The following is a 21,929-nucleotide window of genomic DNA, read 5'->3' on the forward strand; positions in this document are numbered from 1 at the left end:
AGATGCAAATGGCCAGTATCAGAAATGAAAAATCACATTGCTATGGATGATACAATATTCAAAGGAATAAGAAAACATTATGGATAATCTTACTCAAACTCTTTTTAAAAATAGAGGAATAAGGAACATTTCCCAACTCATCTTATGAGGCTGGCATAGCACTGATAATAAAACCTGGCAAATTCATTACAAGAAAAGAACATTGTAGTCAATATCCCTCATGGATATGGATGTAAAAATTCTTATATTATTAGCAAATGAAATTCAACGTCATATAACATGACCAAGTGGTTTATCTAAGGAATACAAGGTTGGTTTAACATTAGAAATGAATTAATGTGATTCACTATATTAACAGAAATAAAGGAGAAAAAGCATAAGTTTATTGCACTAAATTTTAAAAAGCATTTCCCAAAATTTAGCATCTACTCATAAAAGCTCACAGTGAAATGGAAGGAAAATTCATTAATCTGATAAATGGTATCTTTAAAAATAATATAACCAAATCATGCTTAATGGTGATACATGGTTTTCCTCTAGGAAGAAGAACAAGGAAAGGATGTTTGCTGTCCAACTTCTGGTCAGAATTGTACTGGAATATCAGAATTGTGGGATGCCACTAAAGCAGTAGATGGGGGGAATTTATATTAATGGTACTAAATGTCCATATTTAAAAGAAGGTGCTCAAATCAGCAGCCTTGGTTTTTTTCCATAAGAAACTAGAAAAAAACACAGCAAATTTCACCCAAAGTAAGCAGAGAAAAGGAAATAAAAAAGATCAAACCTGAAATCAGTGAAATAGAAAGCAAGGAAACAACAGAAAAAGTCAAGAAAGCTAAGAAACTGGATTTTTGAGGTGGTCAATAAAATTGATAATCCAGACTGTTTAGGAAAAGAAGACTCAAATTGCCAATATCGTGAGTGAGTGAGGTGACAGCACTATGGATAGACAGTAAGGAAATATTATACTTTATGCCTATCAATTTTACAACTTAGATAAACTGCATGAAAGACAATAACTAATGACATTAAGTATGAATAGATAACCTGAATGGCCCTATATCTATTAAAGAAATTGAATTTATAGTTAAAAACTTTCCCACAAAACTCAGGGCCCAGATGGCTTCATTGGTGACTTCTCCAGACATTTAAAGAAGAAATAATACCAATTCTGGATAGACTTGTCAGAAAATTGAACAGGAGGAGCTACATCCTAACTCATTTCATGAGACCAACATCATCCTCTCACCAAAACCAAAGACATTAAAAGAAAAGACTAATGAAGGACCAATATCTCTCATGAATATAGATGTAAAACTTTTAAAATATTAGCTATTTGAGTCTAGTCTATAAAAAGCATAATACATTACCATTGAGTGTGATTTATTCCTGGAAGTGTAACATTTCGAAATCAAGCCATGTAATTCACCATATTGACACACTAAAACAGAAAAAAACCAAAACAAAACATGTAATTATCTCAATAGATGCAGAAAAATTTGACAAAATCCAAAATCCAATCATTGTAAAATCTGTTACCAAAGTAGAAATAGGCGATAATTTCCTCAACCTGATAAAAGGAAATCTGCAAAAACCTAACATCAGACTTAATGGTGAAAAATGAAATGCTTTTCCTCTAAAGTCAGGAACAAAAAACAATTGTTGGTATTCACCACTTTTGTTTAACATTTTGGAGGTTCTGGGCAGTGCAAGAAAAAGAAATAAAAGCATCCAGAGTGGAAAAGAGTAAAACTGAAAGGAGTTTAGGAGTACAAGAGTAAAACCATATGTATTTACAGACAACTGGATCATTTTATCTTCTATGTAGAAAATTCAGTAGACATACGGTTTACCTCGGTTATTCACAGGGGATACCACGGGAGATATCCAGGACCCCCCACCCCTTCCATGGATACCAAAATCCAAGGATGCTCAAGTCTCTTATGTAAAATGGCATAGTATTTGCATATAACCTATGTACATCTTCCAGTATTCTTTCAGTCATCTCTAGATTACTTATACCTGATACAGTGTGAGTGCTATGTTGTTACACTGTATTTGTATTACTTTTTTATTATTATATTATTTTTAATTTTTTTCCCCAGGTATTTTCAATTCATGGTTGAATCCATGGATGTGGAACCTGTGGATATAGGATGTCTACTGTACAAACAAACAAACAAAAAAAAAACACAAATCCAGAATTAATAAAGGAGGTTGGTAAAGTTTTAGGTATAAGATTAATATACAATATTCATTTGTATTTCTACATACTAGCAATGAACAATAGGAAATCAAAGAATTTTCAATTATAATAGCATCAAAAATATGAAACATTTAGTCATGATTCTGACAAAAGATGTGAAAGTACTGTAGACTGGAAACTAGAAAACATTGCTGAGAGACATTTTTAAAAATCTAAATAAGTGGAGAGATACTCCTTATTTATGGGTCAGTAGACCGAATATTGTTAAGATGTCAGTTCTACCCAAATTGATATATAGATTGAATGCTGTATCTATTGTAATCCTAGCAATTTTGTATAAATTGACAAGATGATTCTAAAATCCATATGTAACCATAAAAAACCTAGAACCAGAACAGTTTGGGGGGAAAAAAGAAAAAATTTGTACTAATAGTACCCAATTGCAGAATTACATGTAAAGTGACAGTAATCAAGACAGTGTGATATTTGTTACTGAGATTAGATAAGTATATTGCTTGAACAAAATAAATGGTCAAGAAATAGACCCACTTACATATGGAAGCTGTTGTTTTACAATAGTGCAAAAGCAATTCAGTGTAGAAAGCATGGTCTTTTCAACAAATGGTGCTGGGAACATTGGCTATCCATATCCAAAAAGAAAAAAATGAAGCTTATTCCATACTTCACACTGCGTACAAAAATTAACTTAAAAGGGTTTGTAGGCCTAAATGAAAACATAAACCTTCTAGGAAAAAATAGGAGAAAATCTTTGTGAGTTTGTGTTAGAAATTTATTAGACACAACACTAAAAGTACAATCCACAAAAGAACATAATAAATTGGACTTCATTAAAATTAAAAACTTATACTCTTCAAAAGACAGTTAAGAGAATGAAAGCACAAGCAAAAGACTGGGTAAAAATATTTGCAAAACATGTATCTGATAGAAGACTTTTATGCAAACCATATAAGTAGTGCTCTCAAAAAGAAATAGTAAGATTGCCAGTCTCTGCTCTAGATCTGCACTTATTGAACATCAAAGCAGAGATGTCAATTAGGTACTTGGATGTTTGAGTCTGGTATTCAGGGCAGAAGTCAGAGTTGGAGATATAAATTTGGGATTCATCAGCATAGAAATGCTATTTTAAAATCATGAGACTGAATGAGATCAAGAGAGTGAGGACAGGAAGATGAGAAGTAACCAGAAGAGGAATCATGAGTGGCCAGTGTAGTCAGAACAAAAACTAGGAAAATACATTGTTCTGGAAGATCAGTAAAGCATTTTTCAAGGAGAGAGTGTTGAATGCTAGGTCAAATCACGTGAGGTCCGAGGCTTGTCTCTTGAATCTAGCAATTTTAGTGCCATTACTAACTGGCAAGACATTTGGTGGAATGATGAGCATAAAACCACATATAGTGTGATTCAAGAGAAAAGTAGGAAAAGAATTAGAGATGAATATAGAAAACTGAAGGAATTTTATAATGAAAAGGAGCAGAAAAATTAAGCAGTTGTTGGAGGTGGACCTAGGGGTCAAAATAAGGGGTTTTTTGGTTTTGTTTTTGTTGAGAGTAGGGGGAGTTATCAGCATATAAATGTTTTATGCTGACTGGAATGATTTGATAAGGGGAAAATTGACGATACAGGAGAGAGAAGAGAGTTGCTGGAATGCTATCTTTGAGTGGGTTAGAGCAAAATAGAGATCAGTGTGCAGATTATGCATAAGCGATCCATGAGTTTTTGCATATCTTCTTTGTCTAACCTTTCTTGATTGCTTTTGCAGTTACTTTAATTAATGATCTTACTGAATTGGAAGAATTTCCTAAAATATCTAAAGCATATTACATGTTCTCATACTAGGTTGTCTTGAAGAATTATTTGTGGGACTGTGTCACATATGAGGATCAAAAATCAAAGTAGCCAGAGTTTCTTGAAAAGATTCTTAGGGTGACCAAATTCCAGATGGCTAACAGAACTAAGATGGCTGATAAAACTATTACATACTTTTATGATATAATATTTATGTAGAAGTACCCATGTTTTTCTTATATTTTATATGCACCCCTACAAAAACATTCTCTGTGTGTGTTTAAACAAAATTACACACTTCAGGATCTGTTACTGTATAGAATAATCAATTCAGAAGAATCTGGACAACCTTTGATGTACTAATAAAACAAATCTGAATTTTTAATTTTCCCATTGATTTACATTAGTTGAAAGTGTGCCCTCTTGTGGACTATTCAGTAATTTCACATAAAAGCCTTTTCTCTTAGTATTTCAGACTAAATTGTATATCATCACATATGTTTTGGTCAACAGTTTAGTCCTGGGTCTTAATGTTATGGTTCTTTAAAAACTAAACCTTATTTAGAAATGAGGCCGGGCGCGGTGGCTCACGCCTGTAATCCTAGCTCTGGGAGGCCGAGGCGGGTGGATCGCTCGAGGTCAGGAGTTCGAGACCAGCCTGAGCAAGAGCGAGACCCCGTCTCTACTAAAAATAGAAAGAAATTATCTGGCCAACTAAAAATATATATACAAAAAAATTAGCCGGGCATGGTGGCTCATGCCTGTAGTCCCAGCTACTAGGGAGGCTGAGGCAGTAGGATCACTTAAGCCCAGGAGTCTGAGGTTGCTGTGAGCTAGGCTGATGCCACGGCACTCACTCTAGCCCGGGCAACAAAGTGACACTCTGTCTCAAAAAAAAAAAAAAAAAAGAAATGAATGAAATAGTCATTGTTTGATTTTTGTATTTCTGATACCATTGTATACGGAACAGTCTCACAGTATAAGATACAGTTTCAACCTAGAAGGGGCTTGGAGACAGGCTATTGCTTTCACAGTGTAAAAGGTGAGAAATAAAATTTATTTTGGTGGTTGGCGGGGGTGGACTAGGAACCCAAATAACATATAGCAGCACTTGGAAATTTCCTCCATGGCCTATCTTTTAAAAAAAATTTAAATAATTAAATTCCAGGGCTGGGCTCAGGACTATTTTTTCCTGATGCAGTTTCTATTTTTGCATATTTTGGTATGATTAGACTTCATGTAACTAATCTGCAGGCCTCTACAAACCAGTTTATCTGTATAACCAGCTGGGACTACTGAAAGTGATGTCAAGTTTTATTAAAGTCAGTTCATAAGAATATATATAAAAAGTTTTATTATTTCTCAACAAACATACACATATTCTGTAAATTGCTTTTTTAAACCCTAAATCTCAACCTGATTTACTTATTGGTAACTTTTCTTTCTCTGCATAATAGTACTCCATAATGTAAATATATCCTTCTATAATATATTATATATATTATGATATAGCCACACGCACGCGCTCTCTCTCTCTCTCTCTCTCTCTCTCTCTCTCTCTCTCTCTGCCTGTGCCCCCCCCCCTCCCCCCGCCCCCGTATCCAGCATAGCAGCTGCAGGGAACTCAGGGTTCCAGTAGTGAAACAAGTGTCCCAAGAGAGCTTTGTAGCTTTGTTTTATTTTGCATTTTTCTTATTCAACGGAGGTAATTTAGAGGTTTAGAAAAGCAGAAATGTTTTAAAGTGAGAATTTTCACAGTGTACCTGATTGGGAACTATTTGGTTTTGAGCTAGGATTTGAGGAAGATTCTTTCAGAAGTGTCTTAAACATAATGTGAAAAATCTATTCTTGAATAGCAGGCAGGAAAAAAGAATCTGAAGGTAGCTTGACTAAAGTGAAAGGATTTTGCTGGAGAGGTGCCACTCTCTAGGGACTCACTGTGACCTATTTAAAATAATAAGTAGTACAACATAGATTGATTTATTTACTTAACCTATGTAGCTATTTACGATTTATATCCCACCTGTTTCCCAAAAGGATTTGAAGTGGCTTATAATATTTAATTTTTAATTTAATATAAACCAGGACAATAAAAATATGCTAGTTTTAAGCTCTCCTTACCACCACCAAAAAATTAGCATTATCAAAGAAGAAAAGTGTTAATTGGCTAAATATCCCACATATATGAAATTTAGGTTTATTCAAAATATAGTTATAATCACACAAGATGACAACATAGCATAAAGAATACTGAACTAGAAATCCAGACATTTGTATTCTATTCTTGGTTTGGTCAATTACTAGCTCTGAGACCTTGAACAAACACTTAGCTTCTCTGCAAAGAATTTTTACTGTTGTGTACCTTTTATTGTTTTACTTTTCTGTCATAGCACTGCAGACAATTCTCAGTTTATTAATATGCCCTTCAAATATGCATGAAAATATAATATTTAGTTAGAAACACCTGAGTTCAAATTCCAGTTCTGCTGTATGCCACCTGTGTGTGTAGCTGTAGACAAAGTATTTAGGCTCTGAGACTTCATTTTTGCATCTGTGAAATAGGGATACTCTTTATAACTCTCTGATACTGGTATGATTTACGAAAGGTTTGTATAAATGTCTGACATATAAGAAGTGCTAAAAAAAAATATTTCCCCTACAGTGTTACCTTATCTCTTGTCTGTCTCATCTGTTAATATAATTTAACTATTATCAACCCTCTATAGATTACTTTCATAACTGTAGCTGTAGTTCTGACTACTTTTGTCAGATCCTGAATTTCCAGCTTCCTTCTTTAGACATCTATAACTAGATGTTATACTGGCATTTAGTCCAAATGTCCAAAATCAGACCATCATTACATGTCATACTGCAGTATTCTACTAACAGAACTTTCTGCCTCCATTCTCTCTCCCTACCACCCTATCTTCCTTATCACTGTTATGTTAGTCTTAATTGAAGGCTTAAGTTTGCTTATATCAAGGATATGGGAAAAAATATTGACATTGTATAACAAACTCCCTTGCAGGCTCCAGTTCACCTTTCTGGCTGTGTGCTCTGGCCAAAGTGTTCATGAATACACTCTGCATATTCTACTAGTCTTTAGAACCGAGCATAGTGCCTACATATAAAAGATGCTTAGCATAGGTTTCATAGATAATTACTTAAATATTCCAGAGAAATCTATATACGTGTAGCAGCAACTATTCAAAGACTTGTTTTTTTATCATTGTTTTTCTGCATTATAAAGTAATATTCTAATAGTAATAAAAGTATAAGGAGTACAGATATAAATACCACAAAAACAGGAATTCCCCAAAATTTCAAAATATCCCAATGCTAATCATTGTTAAGGGTTTAATAATATATTTTAAAGACTTTTTTCCATGTCTAGACTATCATTTGTATAAAAATGTGTTTTAAACAAAAATGGGCTTATACTGTACACATCGATATTTTCAGTTAGCAATATATCTTTGATATCTTTTAATGAATTTTAAGAATCTTTGCCATTGTTTATTTTAAATAAATTTGATGCAGATTTGTAGAGACTAAAATATGGAGTAGTCATGGTAAAAAAAAATTGGTTCAGGTTTTAATTCAATGATTCTCCCTTCTTACTGTAGAATATATACCCCTTTACAGCAGTCTTAGGGCCAAACTCAGATTTTGAAGAACAGAGGATGTTTCCGTCTTGTTAACCATTGTACTTTGCTTTCCTAGCATAGTGCCTGACACAGTGACATAAAACAAATATTATTTGGACGCATCATGATGAAGGCCTAAATACTGTGGAAATGTAGTATGTTTTATTGGGTACCATTTATAACTTAAGGGGTACTTAGGGGGTTGGATGAACTATTGATCTACCTAGTATGGCATTTTAAACTATTAACTGTTAAGCGTAGTAAGAGGAAAATGCTTTAGTTATATTAAAGAAAAGATGACACAGATTTTTTCTGGAGAACAACACAGAGTAGAGTTTAAAGGAATTTCAGTTATTAAATTACTAAGACAGATTGAGCAGCTGCTATGAGAAAAGTTACCAAATTGATGCCTTACATTTGTCATATATTTAGCTCATCATTTATGTGTTCAGAAATGGAGGAAATAAAGAGTTTGTGCTTTGTAAGATTTATTTACTGAAATGTCATTGTGCCAATTTTGAGGAGAAAAGTTATGAACTTAACATAAAAAGTACCAGGGTGTTTACTTATGTATACCACTGTAATCTTTTATCCAAAACTGATTTTTCTTTTTTTATTTAAAAGAATTTAGTTTTTATTTTATGTTGTTATTTTAGAGATAGGGTCTCACCCAAGCTGGAGTGCAGTGGCACAATTATAAGCTCATTGCAGCCTCAAACTCCTGGTCTCAAGGGGTCCTCCCACCCCAGCCCCCCCGAGTAGTAGTTAGGACTACAGGTGTGCACCACCATGCCTGGCTAATTTTTAAATATTTTCTGTAGAGATAGGGTCTTGCTGTTTTGTCCGGGCTGGTCTTGAACACCTGGGCTCAAAAGCAATCCTCCCACCTCAGCCTCCCAATTATGTAATCATGCTGACTTTACAAGGCGTGAGCCACCACGCCTAGCCCCAAAACTGATTTTTTTCAAAGTGGTCTTTGCCTGCTGCTCTATAGTTCAGATCAAGAAGAAAGAGTACTTGAAGTGCCATAGAAATGTGAATCAAGTACTAAGGGTGGTTATAAAGTAAGGAATTTAACTCCATAAAGCCATAGTCACCTTACCTTAGATTCATGTGGTATAGTGTACAGCAGCAGTCCCCAACATTTTTGGCACCAGAGACCGGTTTCATGGAAGACAATTTTTCCAGGGACCAGAGGAGGGTGGTGGTGGGGGGGGATGGTTTCAGGATGATTCAAGAGCATTACATTTATTGTGCAGTCACATGTCTCTGCTGATGGTAATCTGTATTTGCAGCTACTCCCCAGCAGTAGCATCAGTGCCTCTATCAACTCCATCTCGATTATCAGGCATTAGATTCTCGTAGGAGCATGCAACCTAGATCTCTCTCATGCGCAGTTTACAGTAGAGTTCAAGCTCCTTTGAGGATCTTATGCCACGGCTGATCTGATAGGAGGTGGAGCTTATGCAAGCGATGGGGAGTGGCTGTAAATACAGATGAAGCTTCGGTTGTTCGCCTCCTGCTGTGTGCCCTGTTCCTAACAGGCCATGCACCAATACCTGTCTGCAGCCTAGGGGTTGGGGACTGCAGGTGTACAGAATAGCATTCATTTAAATTTGACATTTCAGTAAACCTGTAAAATAATATTAGAAAAAGAATGAGACAGATCTGCATATGTTATGTTTCTGATAATGTTCATGACAAAAGCAAAATGCAGAAAAGTATGTAATACTAGATCACATTTAATGACCACTTACTATATACCCAGCAGTCCTAAGTAGTTTACATGTATTAACTCATTTCATACTCACAACAAAATTAAAAGTAATAATAATTACCTGTCTCTTATATCAGAGGTGAAGAAACTGAGGTACAGAGATTAAGTAAATTGTCCAAGGTTACATAGTAAGTGGAGGAGCTTGGATTCAAACACACACTGCCTGATGTTTTTCTTCTTTGGCTATATATTGTGACTATATTGATTGTACAGCGTGATTTTTAATTGGCACATGGTAATCTTTCATGGATGTAACATCATTTGTTACAATATTAAACTAATAATATGGTATATATTTTAGTTGCTATGTAAAATGTTCATGTGCCAGACAGTCTATACTGTATGACCTTAGGCAAATTACTTACCTCTCTGCACATCAGATTCTTCATCAAATAAAGACAGAGTGCTAGTACCTCAGTGTCATATGAGGATTAAATGAAAGCACATTAAAATGTTTAAAACCATTTTTATTACATGATAGGTACTCAATAAACATCGTCATTTCTACCAGTTTCTCACTACTAAAATGCAGTAAAATGTTGTGGCAGTATGTGTACATACATTTTTGAGCGTGTTTTATGATCACTTCTTTTAGGATATATTTCTAAAATGGAAATTGTTGAGACAAGATTATACACATTTTTTAAGGCTTTGGCTGTGAGATGCAAAGTGGCCCCTCCAGAAAAGTTTATCTACCATTAGATTATGAGAGTGCCTTTTATTCCAAATTCATACAATTTTAATATTATTATTATAACTTCTACCAATACTGTTTTATTTGCATTTCTTTCATTTCCATGAGGAAGTCATAAATTTTCTAGTGAAATTAAATAAACAAAGAACTAGGATCTTCAAAAATTTTGGCTAGTGCTTAGAAGTTCCTTTCAGACTCATTATAATGGGCTAAATTGAGAATTTACTGTAATATCTTCCCCTAATTAAGCATTCTTTTAATTAAACCTCAAGCCATTCTTAATTAGCTTATAAGTGATTTCCTACTTAATATATTTTATTTAATTTAGTTCTCAGTATTAGCACAGTTAGATTTTTTATTTCTGTTGCCAGTATTTATTTCTACAACCTTATTATTTAACTGATTGTAGATGAGCAGTCCCAAGACTATAACTATGATTTGTAATACTATGGTGAAATATATACTGGAATGTCAAATAATAATTTATAATAGATCTTTCAGAAGTAGGGATTATTTGTATTGAAAAGATCCCTTTTACCTAATTCCTCTTCTGCTCCCCCAAATCTGTTTAGTAACACTGTTAACTTTCTGGATCATTTACTATGTGCCAAGTTGTATGTTAAGTGATTTATATGCATCATTTTATTTTGTTCTCATCATTACTTATGAGGTGGGCTGCTTTTCTCACTTTTCCATATCTTCAAATCAGCAGCTCTCAAAGTGCTTTGCCTGGTGGTGACCCACAATTCAAAAGACATTTTACCTAGACTTACAAAGCACTATGTAGTCAGTGTGCCCTTATCTTTCTATTCCCTCCATCTCTTTCAGTGTTGATCTGAACCCACTAAACTTACTTTACAATCTACTAATTGGTCACTATTCATAGATTGTAAAGCACTGCCTTAAATGACAGTTCTAAAGCACTCATTAAAATCTTCTTTACCATTTGGTTGCCATTTCATTCTGGACACATTTCAGCTTCAGTTAAAAAAAAAAAACAAAAAAAAAAAAACAATGTGTTTTCACAGAGCCAGGCAGACCAAACATTATCTAATCTAGAGCCAGAAATGCCATATCTAGTTAGTTAGGGGTATGTGTATTTGTTTTTAGAATTCTAGGAATGCTGTTTCTTGAGGGACTCTCATCACTTTCCAATATAAAGTAGCAACATCTCCACAGATTATTCAAATTCATTAAAGGCTATCACTTTAGCTAAAATTTTAAGCCTATTTCTACCAAATTCCTCTGCTGTTCTTCAAAATCTTGGATTCCAAAGGAATTAGGTATAGTTCAGCAGCAAGGTCAATAATCATCTATCAACATGTAGTTAAAGCACTTTAAACCAAAGAGGTATTTTTACTCCTCCCCTTCCCCTTTTTCCCTTTACTCCCAGTTTTGTTTTGTTTTGTTTTGTTTTGTTTTCAACATATTATGGGGATACAAATGTTTAGATTACATATATTGCCTTTGCCTCTGACCCAACTCAGAGCTTTAAGCATGTCCATCTCTCAGACAGTGTGCACCGCGCCCATTAGGTGTGAATATACCCACCTCCCCCTACCCCCCTCACCTGCCCGACACCCAATGAATATTACTACTATATGTGCACGTAAGTATTGATCAGTTAATACCAATTTGATGGTGAGTACATGTGGTACTTGTTTTTCCATTCTTGTGATACTTCACTTAGTAGAATGGGCTCCAGCTCTATCCAGGGTAGTATAAGAAGAGGTGCTAGGTCACCATTGTTTTTTGTGGCTGAGTAGAACTCCATGGTGTACATACACCACATTTTATTAATCCCAGTTTTTAGTTGACATCAGAGTATTCAGATGCTTTGTTACGTTACTAAGAAAAGTATAATCTGTGGTTAGGTTTAGTAATCTTATATTTCATTTGTGGCAACTAAATATGTAAGCCACTTTTAGGCTAAAAATCCTAACCTAGGGTCAGATCTGCTCTTAATATTAGTCACCTGGGGCTTAGAGAAATCCAAGTAGCCCATAGTAGACCCCTCTAAATAGCATATTATTCTTTATAGGTTCCTATCCTCTGAGTTAAATTATTAAACACAGTCACTTGTTAATCTCCTTGACTATGGCAATGTGCATGTACAGCAATGAGTGGTATATGAATAACAAGATATTTTTGTGATGTTCTGTTGATAGTTGCATTCGGTAATTTCTTTCCATTAATTACTAAGCATAAGTTGGAACTTTCTTATTAACATAAACTTACAAAAAATTCATTGTGTTTTGGTGACCTCCATCAGAAGATTTTAAATTCCAGCTGATTTGTTTTAAGTGCTTGATATGACTGCTAAACATGCAGTGTTGTGTTAAATTTCTTTAGCGATTGTTAAAGAATCAGTAATTTCAAAGAGTAAAGTCTACAGTGCAGCAAAAGGACAAACATAGGATAGCCAGTAGTAATTGTATCTTTCCTATACTATTTCCTGTGCTATTTCCTTTCTGTGGGCTTCTGCCAGTAAGTTTTATGTCAGTCATTCATCAAAGGAAAGTAATGTTTTTTCCCTAACTGGCTATTAGTAGAGGATGTACATATAATATAAAGGTCATTGAACTGTAAAGAAAAAAGGAAATGATTACTAAAAAGACAAAATAGACAGTATCTCTACAGGGAACTGGGATGCTAGCCTTCTGGGTGGTGGTTCTGTGTATACCTTCTTTATAACTGTTAACTATACATATGTGTTTTATGTACCTTTGTTCAATATGTCTTATATTTATAATGAAAATGAGGAAAAAGAAAGTTCTTAATTTTGAAATACTTATTTGCAAAGTTGCATGAAGGTGTATGAGTAAGAGAAGTTATTAATATTAGTGTTATATCATTTGACTGTTTTGAAGTTTGTAACTCAAAAAACTTAATGGGTTCTCTTAAAAGTAACTGTCAAATACAACCTCAAAAAGAGGAATGTTCAAATGGTTTAAACTGGAAACTACAATACAGTTTTCTGTTTAGCAGTTTGGCTTAGTTGATGTAGAATAGACTGCTATTGCTGATTAATTTATAAAGTAATTTAATAAAAGCATATGTTTAACGTGTACATTATTAAAATGTTATCTATTTACAAAAAAAGTCTTATAGAAGTGTCATGAAAGTAAAGATGAATGTTCTGTAAGCCATATGTTGAAACTAAGATGAGAAAAATTTGGGGACATTGAACAGAATAACGGTCAAGGTGTTCAGCAGTTTTACAGAATGTCTTCATTATATATATATACACACAGTGTGTGTGTTTTTGTGTATATATATAGGGGGAGGGAGGGAGAAAGAGAGTGCGCATGCATGTATATTACATCATGATAAATACTGAACACTTAAGCCAATTAAGTCATTTGTGTAGGAGCATTAGAAATGTTAATGCCTTTCTCTGTCCTTTATGTGGTTACATATTGATTTTTTAATTAATTATTGTAAGTAGCATGCAGGGATAATTGGAAAGACAAGGTAAATATGTGAACATTAAGTAATTTTGCAACAATGAAACAAGAGAAGTTTCAAAAGATGTCACAAAGGAATATATAATTATTTACCAAAAGAATATCGGGCAGTAAATGTCATAAGTTCAGAGTAGATTAAGTTAAGATAGTTTTTAGGTAAATTTGAGGCTTAATGAAGTAGTGGATACTTGCCCTGAATCTTGAAGAATTATATGGTTTGGACTTAAAGTAGGGATGGGCTTCCTAGGTAGGGAGACTGTATTAACAGGGAATATATAAAGATGGGGAAAGACTAGGTAGATTTGGGGGAATTTGATTAGATCAGCTTGGTTGGAGAGGATGGTCTATCTAGGAGAGTGATAAGAGACATAGCTAGAAAGGCAAATTGGAGCTAGATTGTAAAGTTAAGTTTTTAATGTTCTCATAATTTAGAAACAAATTATAGTGCTTATCAAGATTGATTGAATGTTTCTATCTCACAGTATAGCCTTGTGGTTAAAAAACAGACTCTGGAGCCAGATTGCTTGGGTTCTAATCCTTGCTCCACTAGTTACTTTAAAGTCTCCGTAAATTAATTTCCTCATTAGTAAAATGCAGAAAATAATAGTACCTACTTTACTGGGTTGTTGTGAGGACTAAATGAGTTAAGTCATCATGTTTGCAGTGCTTAACGTATGGTAAGTGATACATTAATAATGACTGAATTTTATTTTTTGTAGTGATTAAGCATTTTTCTAGTAATAGTATACTTGACATATTTCTACAAATAATTGTCTGTTTTTTGTGTGTTGCAGTGTTTGGGAAATGGGAAGTAATGACAGCTGGCACCTGAACTAAGTACTTTTATAGGCAACACCATTCCAGAACTTCAGGATGAATGGGGATATGCCCCATGTCCCCATCACTACTCTTGCGGGGATTGCTAGTCTCACAGACCGTAAGTTAGGTTAATTTATCCAATTTAAGTTCTATTGTGTGTTAACAGTGATTTTTAGAGAGGCTATTAAAAAAATTTTCTGTAATGTCATAAATAAAATTTTTAAGATTTTAGTTTTGAATGACAAACATTATTTCCTTTGATTTACTGGCATGCATGTGCAATTAGTAAAATTAGTGTTGCCAACTAATTATAGGTAAGACCTTAATTTCTGTTTCCTCCTAAGGATCCAGTAAGAAATGATAGGATGTATTTGATAAGAGGTCTTACATGATAAAGGGATAAACACAAAATAGAGACCAGAGAAGATGACACAAAGCATTAAGAAAAATCAAAACTGAAGAAGCATGGGTTTTTACGTATAGGAACCAATATAGGCTTTTTAAAAAGCATTAATAGAAATAGTAACTAAAACTGCCCTTCAAAGAAGAAAATTTGACAGCCCAATTTATCTAAGTTCTTAGTGATACTTATTTTGGATGTCATGTTCAGTAATCTTTTGGAGTTTGTCATAGATGTCAGCAGCCTGTTTTACTTTGAACACTTAAGAAATTTAAAGAACTTTGCCAGTCTTTTGAGATTTTTGCAAATGTAACACATTGTTTTAGGGATTCATTCTTTGGTAGGCACTTGTAACTATAAGTTTTAGTTCTTGGATAATGATGCAGAAAGCTACCCGCAATGTTAGTTCCTATGTACCTGAATAAATAAAGGGAAAGAGGTATGAAAGGGCCGGGTAGGTGAAGAAATGGCATACTTTTCTTTGTATAGCATTGTGCAAGATTTGGAACTCCATAATAAAGGAGCTAAGAGAAAGTATCTTCAAGAAATGTTTTTATCCATGTTCACTATCCCCCAAATACTATTTTTCTGGGTTTTGTTTTTGCTCTTTTAAACTTCCACTTGGATTCAGTGGAGTAAAATAGTAACAGCCTGCAGTTTAACTAGAAACTGCTATAGCTGATTGAGAACTGAGGTAAGAGAACTTTTTGAACTGGCTTTAGTTTTTGTTATCACTTTGTTGTAGCTAAGGCATAAACTCTAACATACAGGATTATAAAATAAGATATATTACCAGGAATTAATTTTTGGTTTTTTTCCTCATCATTTTAGCTATACTTTATATTTTAAAAGTTTGTTTTTCCAGTAACCCATATTTATTAAGTAATAATTTGTTTTTTTATTAATGAAAAACCTGTTATTACTTATTGAGGCTGAGGGGCATAATTATACTGTATAAGTGATGAGAAATTAAGCCAAAAACAAAGATAACTGACATTTTAATTAGCTTTCTTAACCTTTAGTTTAGACAAATGGAAAAATTTGCATTAGGTAAAGAGAAATTAAATACCTGAATTTAAACTACTATAAAACATTTATGTTCTTCTGTTTGCTGTTAGAATAAAACGAAGAGGAGAGAACTATTCAGGAATTTGTAATTTAGAAAAATATTTGGATATTCTTACTGAACCTGTTCTATGAATGCTCTCCTCCTAAAGTGAGCTATTTATTTTTGTGTATACTTAAGCTTTTAAAAAATATGTTATTTTTCTATCTTAAAAAGAGTCAGGTATTATTATTTGATTTATTTGTATGGGAGTACTGGTGATTCTGATAAATCTTAGAAGGAAGAGTAAATGAAATTAATGAATTGCAACCTTGGAAGTTACTTAGTTTTTAACCTTTCCCTTTTGGCTAGTCATTTGTTAACTTAATAAAAATTTAAGAAATGGAAAACAAGCATGAATATAAAGCAACTGAATTTTATTCTTAAAGAGTAGTATAATCTATTATGGTCCAAGTAATACTTTGGGGGGTTTGTGAGGTTAATTGAGGATTGTTGGGGAGAGGACAAATACCTTTTAATAATTTGTAACACTGATACTTATAACTTATTTTGATCTCAAAATATATGTAAACATTAAAGAGACTTCTTATAGTCACTCAATTTCTAATAATCTGATTTTATTCCAAATAGTCCTGAACCAGCTGCCTCTTCCATCTCCTTTACCTGCTACAACTACAAAGAGCCTTCTCTTTAATGCACGAATAGCAGAAGAGGTGAACTGCCTTTTGGCCTGTAGGGATGACAATTTGGTTTCACAACTTGTCCATAGCCTCAACCAGGTATCAACAGATCACATGTAAGTACAATTTACATCTAAAGTAAAGTGAGAAGTTTTGACCTTACTAAGAGAATTACTATTCCTAATTTTACTTTTTATTTCAAAAAATTTTAGATGCATAGTTCATTTTTAAAATATATCAACATCTAAGTGTGATATGAGATTAATGAGATTAAAATAGGCCATAGTTATATCGAGACAATAATTTTGACCCATGTAATTCTATCTATCTCCATAGATGTTTTCAGCTCTTTTGAAGTGATCTTGGGATCCATCAGGTGTGCTGCAGAGATCTAAAGTTGCTCACAAAACCATATCCCTTTTTCTTGGTATTGCTAGAATAGTTAAAATTTCCAGACACTATGAACTCTGCTGCTCACTTTATTTGGATTAGGCTAATATACTTTCCTGAAAAGTATAAGCATTCAGGGGAACTTTATGAAGGGCTGCTATAGAATTTGGGACAAATTTTTCCTAGAATTTACTATACCCTCTGAGCGTAGGTATGTATTTTTATACAATAAAAATAAAATTGACTTATGTAGCATTTTTACAAATTTTTTTGCCCATGAGTATACTTTTTAAATTTATTTTTTACTACAAAAGCAATACATATTTATAACCTTAATACTTAAATGTGTAAAAAGTAAAACCCTCACTCTTATCCCTTCATATCCCACCATACAGTGGTACTTATGTAACCTTGCATTCTTTAGTTTTTTTTTAAGTTAAAGATTCATTATTTAAGGGAATGAGTATACAGCACATTATTATGGAGAGGTCTCTGTCATTAGATGCAGTACCTTTTTAAAGCTGATGACTCTAAGGTGGTATACTAAGTAAGTGTGGTTTTCTGATGGAAAACCTGAGAAATGATTGGTTAAGCTCAGAAAGAAGGGTAATAGTAATATTTTATCACTGTAATAATTCAAGTGTCTAAATATTACATCATTTATTATGCCTGTACATAAGCACTTTTCACCAAACATTTAAAGAGGTAAGGGAAATAGCACATATACAATTAGGATTTATTTTATGGAGAGCTCCTTTTTAAGATTGCTTTCAGAAACTGATTGAGTCTTATCATTGGACACCATCTTTATAGGTCTTTATTATTAGATCCAATGAGTAGAATAGTGACATGTAAACTTAAAAACACTGTACTTAATTTTATCATCACCTTTCATAGTTCTGAATTTTTTTTTTTTTTTTTTTTTGAGACAGAGTCTCGCTCTGTTGCCCGGGCTAGAGTGAGTGCCGTGGCGTCAGCCTAGCTCACAGGAACCTCAAACTCCTGGGCTTAAACGATCCTACTGCCTCAGCCTCCCGAGTAGCTGGGACTACAGGCATGCGCCACCATGCCTGGCTAATTTTTTCTATATAGATTTTTAGCTGTCCAAATCATTTCTTTCTATTTTTAGTAGAGATGAGGTCTCACTCTTGCTCAGGCTGGTCTCGAACTCCTGACCTCGAGCGATCCACCCGCCTCGGCCTCCCAGAGTGCTAGGATTACAGGCGTGAGCCACCACGCCCGGCCCATAGTTCTGAATTTAATTTGCTATTTACTTTGACATTTATTGAAAATTGCTACTATACTAAGTCACTTGTTCGATTTTTTTCCTCCCTGATGACTTTGAGAACACATAGAAAATGGAAAAATCACATAACCTCTGGGTCTTGTCTTAATCAATATGGCAACAGTATTTTATTTGGAGGACATTCCCAGAAAGTAAGAATCAGTCATATTCAGATAACAAAATATATTCCAAGCCCAAATAGCGACTTCTTTGCGTAATTATCACTTTTCTACCCTTTCATTATCTCAAATAGTTTAGACTCTATTTTCTATTGTAAAACTAATTTGAGCATTCTTAACTCATAGTTCAATAAAACAATGTTTTGGGCTCTTTTTCTCTGTAAATTAAAATAGAAAAAAGTGGTTGTACTTAGAAGAACTCTTCTCTGTTATTTTTGATAATTCTATTTCTTCCAGGGGTTACATTTTCCAAAATCCATACTGTTGGAGATAGCTGTGTGATTTATTTTTATACCATAAGTCTTCTTAGTGAATCAGTCACGATTTTAAATTTTGATATTTATTTTTTCAATGCCAGAGAGTTGAAAGATAACCTTGGCAGTGATGATCCAGAAGGCGACATACCAGTCTTGTTGCAGGCCGTCCTGGCAAGGAGTCCTAACGTTTTCAGGGAGAAAAGCATGCAGAACAGATATGTACAAAGTGGTGAGGTTCTTAATAATTGAATTTTATAGTACATTTTTTATGGTTCCCATATCTGAACTTGTTTTACACATTACTCAATCCAAATGTCTTCTTTAACAAGCTAGTATATCATCAGGGATGCCGTGTTTATTCCTTGAATCAAGCCAAGAACAAGAAAGAAACTGAATTGATAGTATTCCTGCAGTTTAATATGTAACTAAATTCCTTGGGAATTAGACAAAGGTTTAAGTATATTTTGTTACGTATCTTGGAATGTAATAGTTTACATTAGCTTTAGAAATTTTGTTTTAGGAAATCATACAATTGATTTGAAAGAAGTCTTTGGTTAGTGAAGTAAAAAATATTTGCAAAGCTTTTAAACATGTAGTACATGTGTAATAATTATAGTAAATATTAGTTTTAGAACTGATTGTTATATTCATGGTTATCTAGTAATTTAACATTCCTGTTGCCTTAGTAACAGAAAAATTGGTTTATAATCTATATTATTAAAGAAAAATCAATTTATAATAAGTATTATGAAAACCATAAAAGATTACATCCAAAACATATAATTTTTATGCAGTCAAGGAGTACCTTGTGCTTGCTTGGCTCTCAAGATTAAAATAGTTAGGTAGGGAATAATTTAGACAACTCAGGAAGCTTGAACTTTATCATAATTAACTGTATTCAAGAATTTTGCCAAATTAATTCTAGTTTACTTTATTGACAACACCTTCGCGAAGCTCCCCATTCTGTTTCCTAGTTTTGGGTTTTTTAAAATAGTATTGCTTTGTTGATTTTATGTATGTGTGTTTTTAAAGCAACTGCCCAGTTACTATCCACTCCCCCAAATGCAAACTATGGTAATGCCTCTGCCCAACTTACCATTCAGCAAGTTGAAAGCAATTATGCAGGGCAGGGCTGTGTCTTCACCACAACTAGTTAGATTGCAATAGTAGGAAACAGATAGGAATGGTGAAAGGAGACTAGAGTTATGAATGCTTTCCAGAAGAATGTTGGAATTGAAAGAAAATATGGAGAGATAGTTGATTGAAAGAAAGACTGACAGAGTAGAAGTATCAAGTATGGGAGAATATGAGTAAATAAAACAGTAGATAAAGGAAGTCTTCCAAGGCTATTAATACTACATTTTTGTAACTTACATTTTTGAGTATTTAATTTGGGTAGTAAATCACTCTAATAAAAACTTGTAGAGTATTCACCTCTCAGTCACGTATTTTATATTTTACATTTTTTAGTCCAAAATGGTATTTGATTTCTATATATCCTACTTTATAAAACATAAACTAATATTTAAAATTAATTAATTGCATGTTATGTTTTTTGAAAGCATTTTCTTTGTAATATATGGCTTTAAAATATAAAAGTGATTTTTTTTGGTTGCTAAGTATAAGTAAATATGAGTCACAGCCATGGTGAAAAATTAATAATATGTAAATCATTTTAATTGTAGTTCTTTGGAACTTAGAGCTAATCCGAAAGGACTATTAGAAATTCATTTACCCCTTTTATGTAGAAAGCCATTGCTTTCAAACTGGTAATTCCAGCTTGTCCCAGGAATGACTGTTAATTCAAGGGAAAAAATTTTAACTCCCCAATCATGGATTGTTGTCCCCCCCCCAAAAAAAATCCAGCAATAGTAATTAAAATTATTAAATTATTAAGCCATGGAGCAAAGCAGTATTGTACTGAGTTGGAAAAGAAAGCTCAGAAATTGAAATTTAGTCTATATACATAAGAGAATGCACTATCAGTAGTAGACTTAGAGATGATTTTGAGCCCTAATTTCGTTCAACCACTGACGTTAGAGCCACAATCCCTTTTGTAGTATTCCTGGCAAATAAACTTTTGTTTTAATATTTCTGGTAAAAGGCACTTGTCAGATTAGCAGCAGGAAATAAAATTTAGAAATATAATTTGATGCTTACAGTTCCCAAAAAGAGATTGGCTGTAGAAATCATAAGAAAATTCAGAGTTAATCATAGATTTTATATCTTATTTTAAAATGTCTAAGTAACTGAAATTTTCTGCATCTCCTATGTGTCAAAGTGTCATTTGTATAACAACCAAGGAACAAGAAATGTAAGCTTGAAATATAGCTTGAAAAGAAATGTAAGAGTCTGAAAGCTATTCTTATGTTTTTGTTCATTAATCAAATATTCAGTTAATCCCTACTATGTGTGACAAAGATTTATTATGAAAGAAGAAATAGGTACATTCTCTTTTGCTTCAAAAGACTTTCAGATGAAAATCGCAGGAATTCAAACTTTGTGCTTATAAATAAAGTACTTTTTAAAATTTAAGTCTGAACCACAATCAAGTGAATAGCTTTGTGAAGTTAAGTTCCCAAGCACAGGAGATATATATGATAAAATATTCCATGTAATAAAAAAAAGTTCCGTTGTGGAAGGAAGTGTGGTAGTATTTGGTCAAAGGTTAGAAGACGTCTAAGTAATCTTTTCAGTTCTACAGCCAAATAATAGAACATTGAGTAAGCAAGTAAAATTTTAAAATAATGATAATCTCTAGTTCCGATCTTGGATTAGTAGTATGGAAAATGATGTTTTGGTGAAATTGTACTTGAAATTTATAGTTTTACGGTTTCTATATTTTGCTCTTTAAAATGAACACATTTAATCAAAAAAAGAAAAGAAAAGAATGAACTTTTGAAAGTTTGTGAAAGAATACTGATTTAAGTCATTTAAAGGACACTTTACTGTTAGAAAAAAATAATGTTTAATATTTATGTGTGTTGCATAGGAATGATGATGTCTCAGTATAAACTTTCTCAGAATTCCATGCACAGTAGTCCTGCATCTTCCAATTATCAACAAACCACTATCTCACATAGCCCCTCCAGGTAATATATGTATATATCGTTTATTAAATATTGTGTTCTGTGGTAAATATACTTGTGAATATATAATATATATATCTTTAGATAATGGTGAATTGTATGTAGTTAAATAGTTGAAATTCTTAGTCTTAAATAGTAGTTCACATGAACATTAGCCTTAAAATGTT

At 33.2% G+C, this 21,929-nt stretch overlaps 1 protein-coding gene across 4 annotated transcripts in view; it reads left to right on the plus strand.

Annotated features, from left to right (window-relative positions):
- NIPBL (NIPBL cohesin loading factor) overlaps positions 1–21,929 on the plus strand; it is a 185,999-nt gene that overhangs the window by 64,564 nt on the left and 99,506 nt on the right. For 2 of the 4 annotated variants that reach the window (XM_045566302.1, XM_045566304.1), the window contains exons 2-5: positions 14,392–14,534; positions 16,513–16,678; positions 18,775–18,902; positions 21,666–21,765. In XM_045566302.1, the coding sequence (XP_045422258.1) occupies positions 14,471–14,534; positions 16,513–16,678; positions 18,775–18,902; positions 21,666–21,765 (458 nt within the window). In that variant the 5' untranslated portion in view covers positions 14,392–14,470. Of the gene's footprint in view, positions 1–14,329; positions 14,535–16,512; positions 16,679–18,774; positions 18,903–21,665; positions 21,766–21,929 lie in introns of those variants that run through there. The other 2 variants (XM_045566303.1, XM_045566305.1) reach the window with 2 other exon arrangements.

This window comes from Lemur catta, chromosome 12 (assembly GCF_020740605.2).
Source record: "Lemur catta isolate mLemCat1 chromosome 12, mLemCat1.pri, whole genome shotgun sequence".
NCBI classification, from domain to species: domain Eukaryota; kingdom Metazoa; phylum Chordata; class Mammalia; order Primates; family Lemuridae; genus Lemur; species Lemur catta.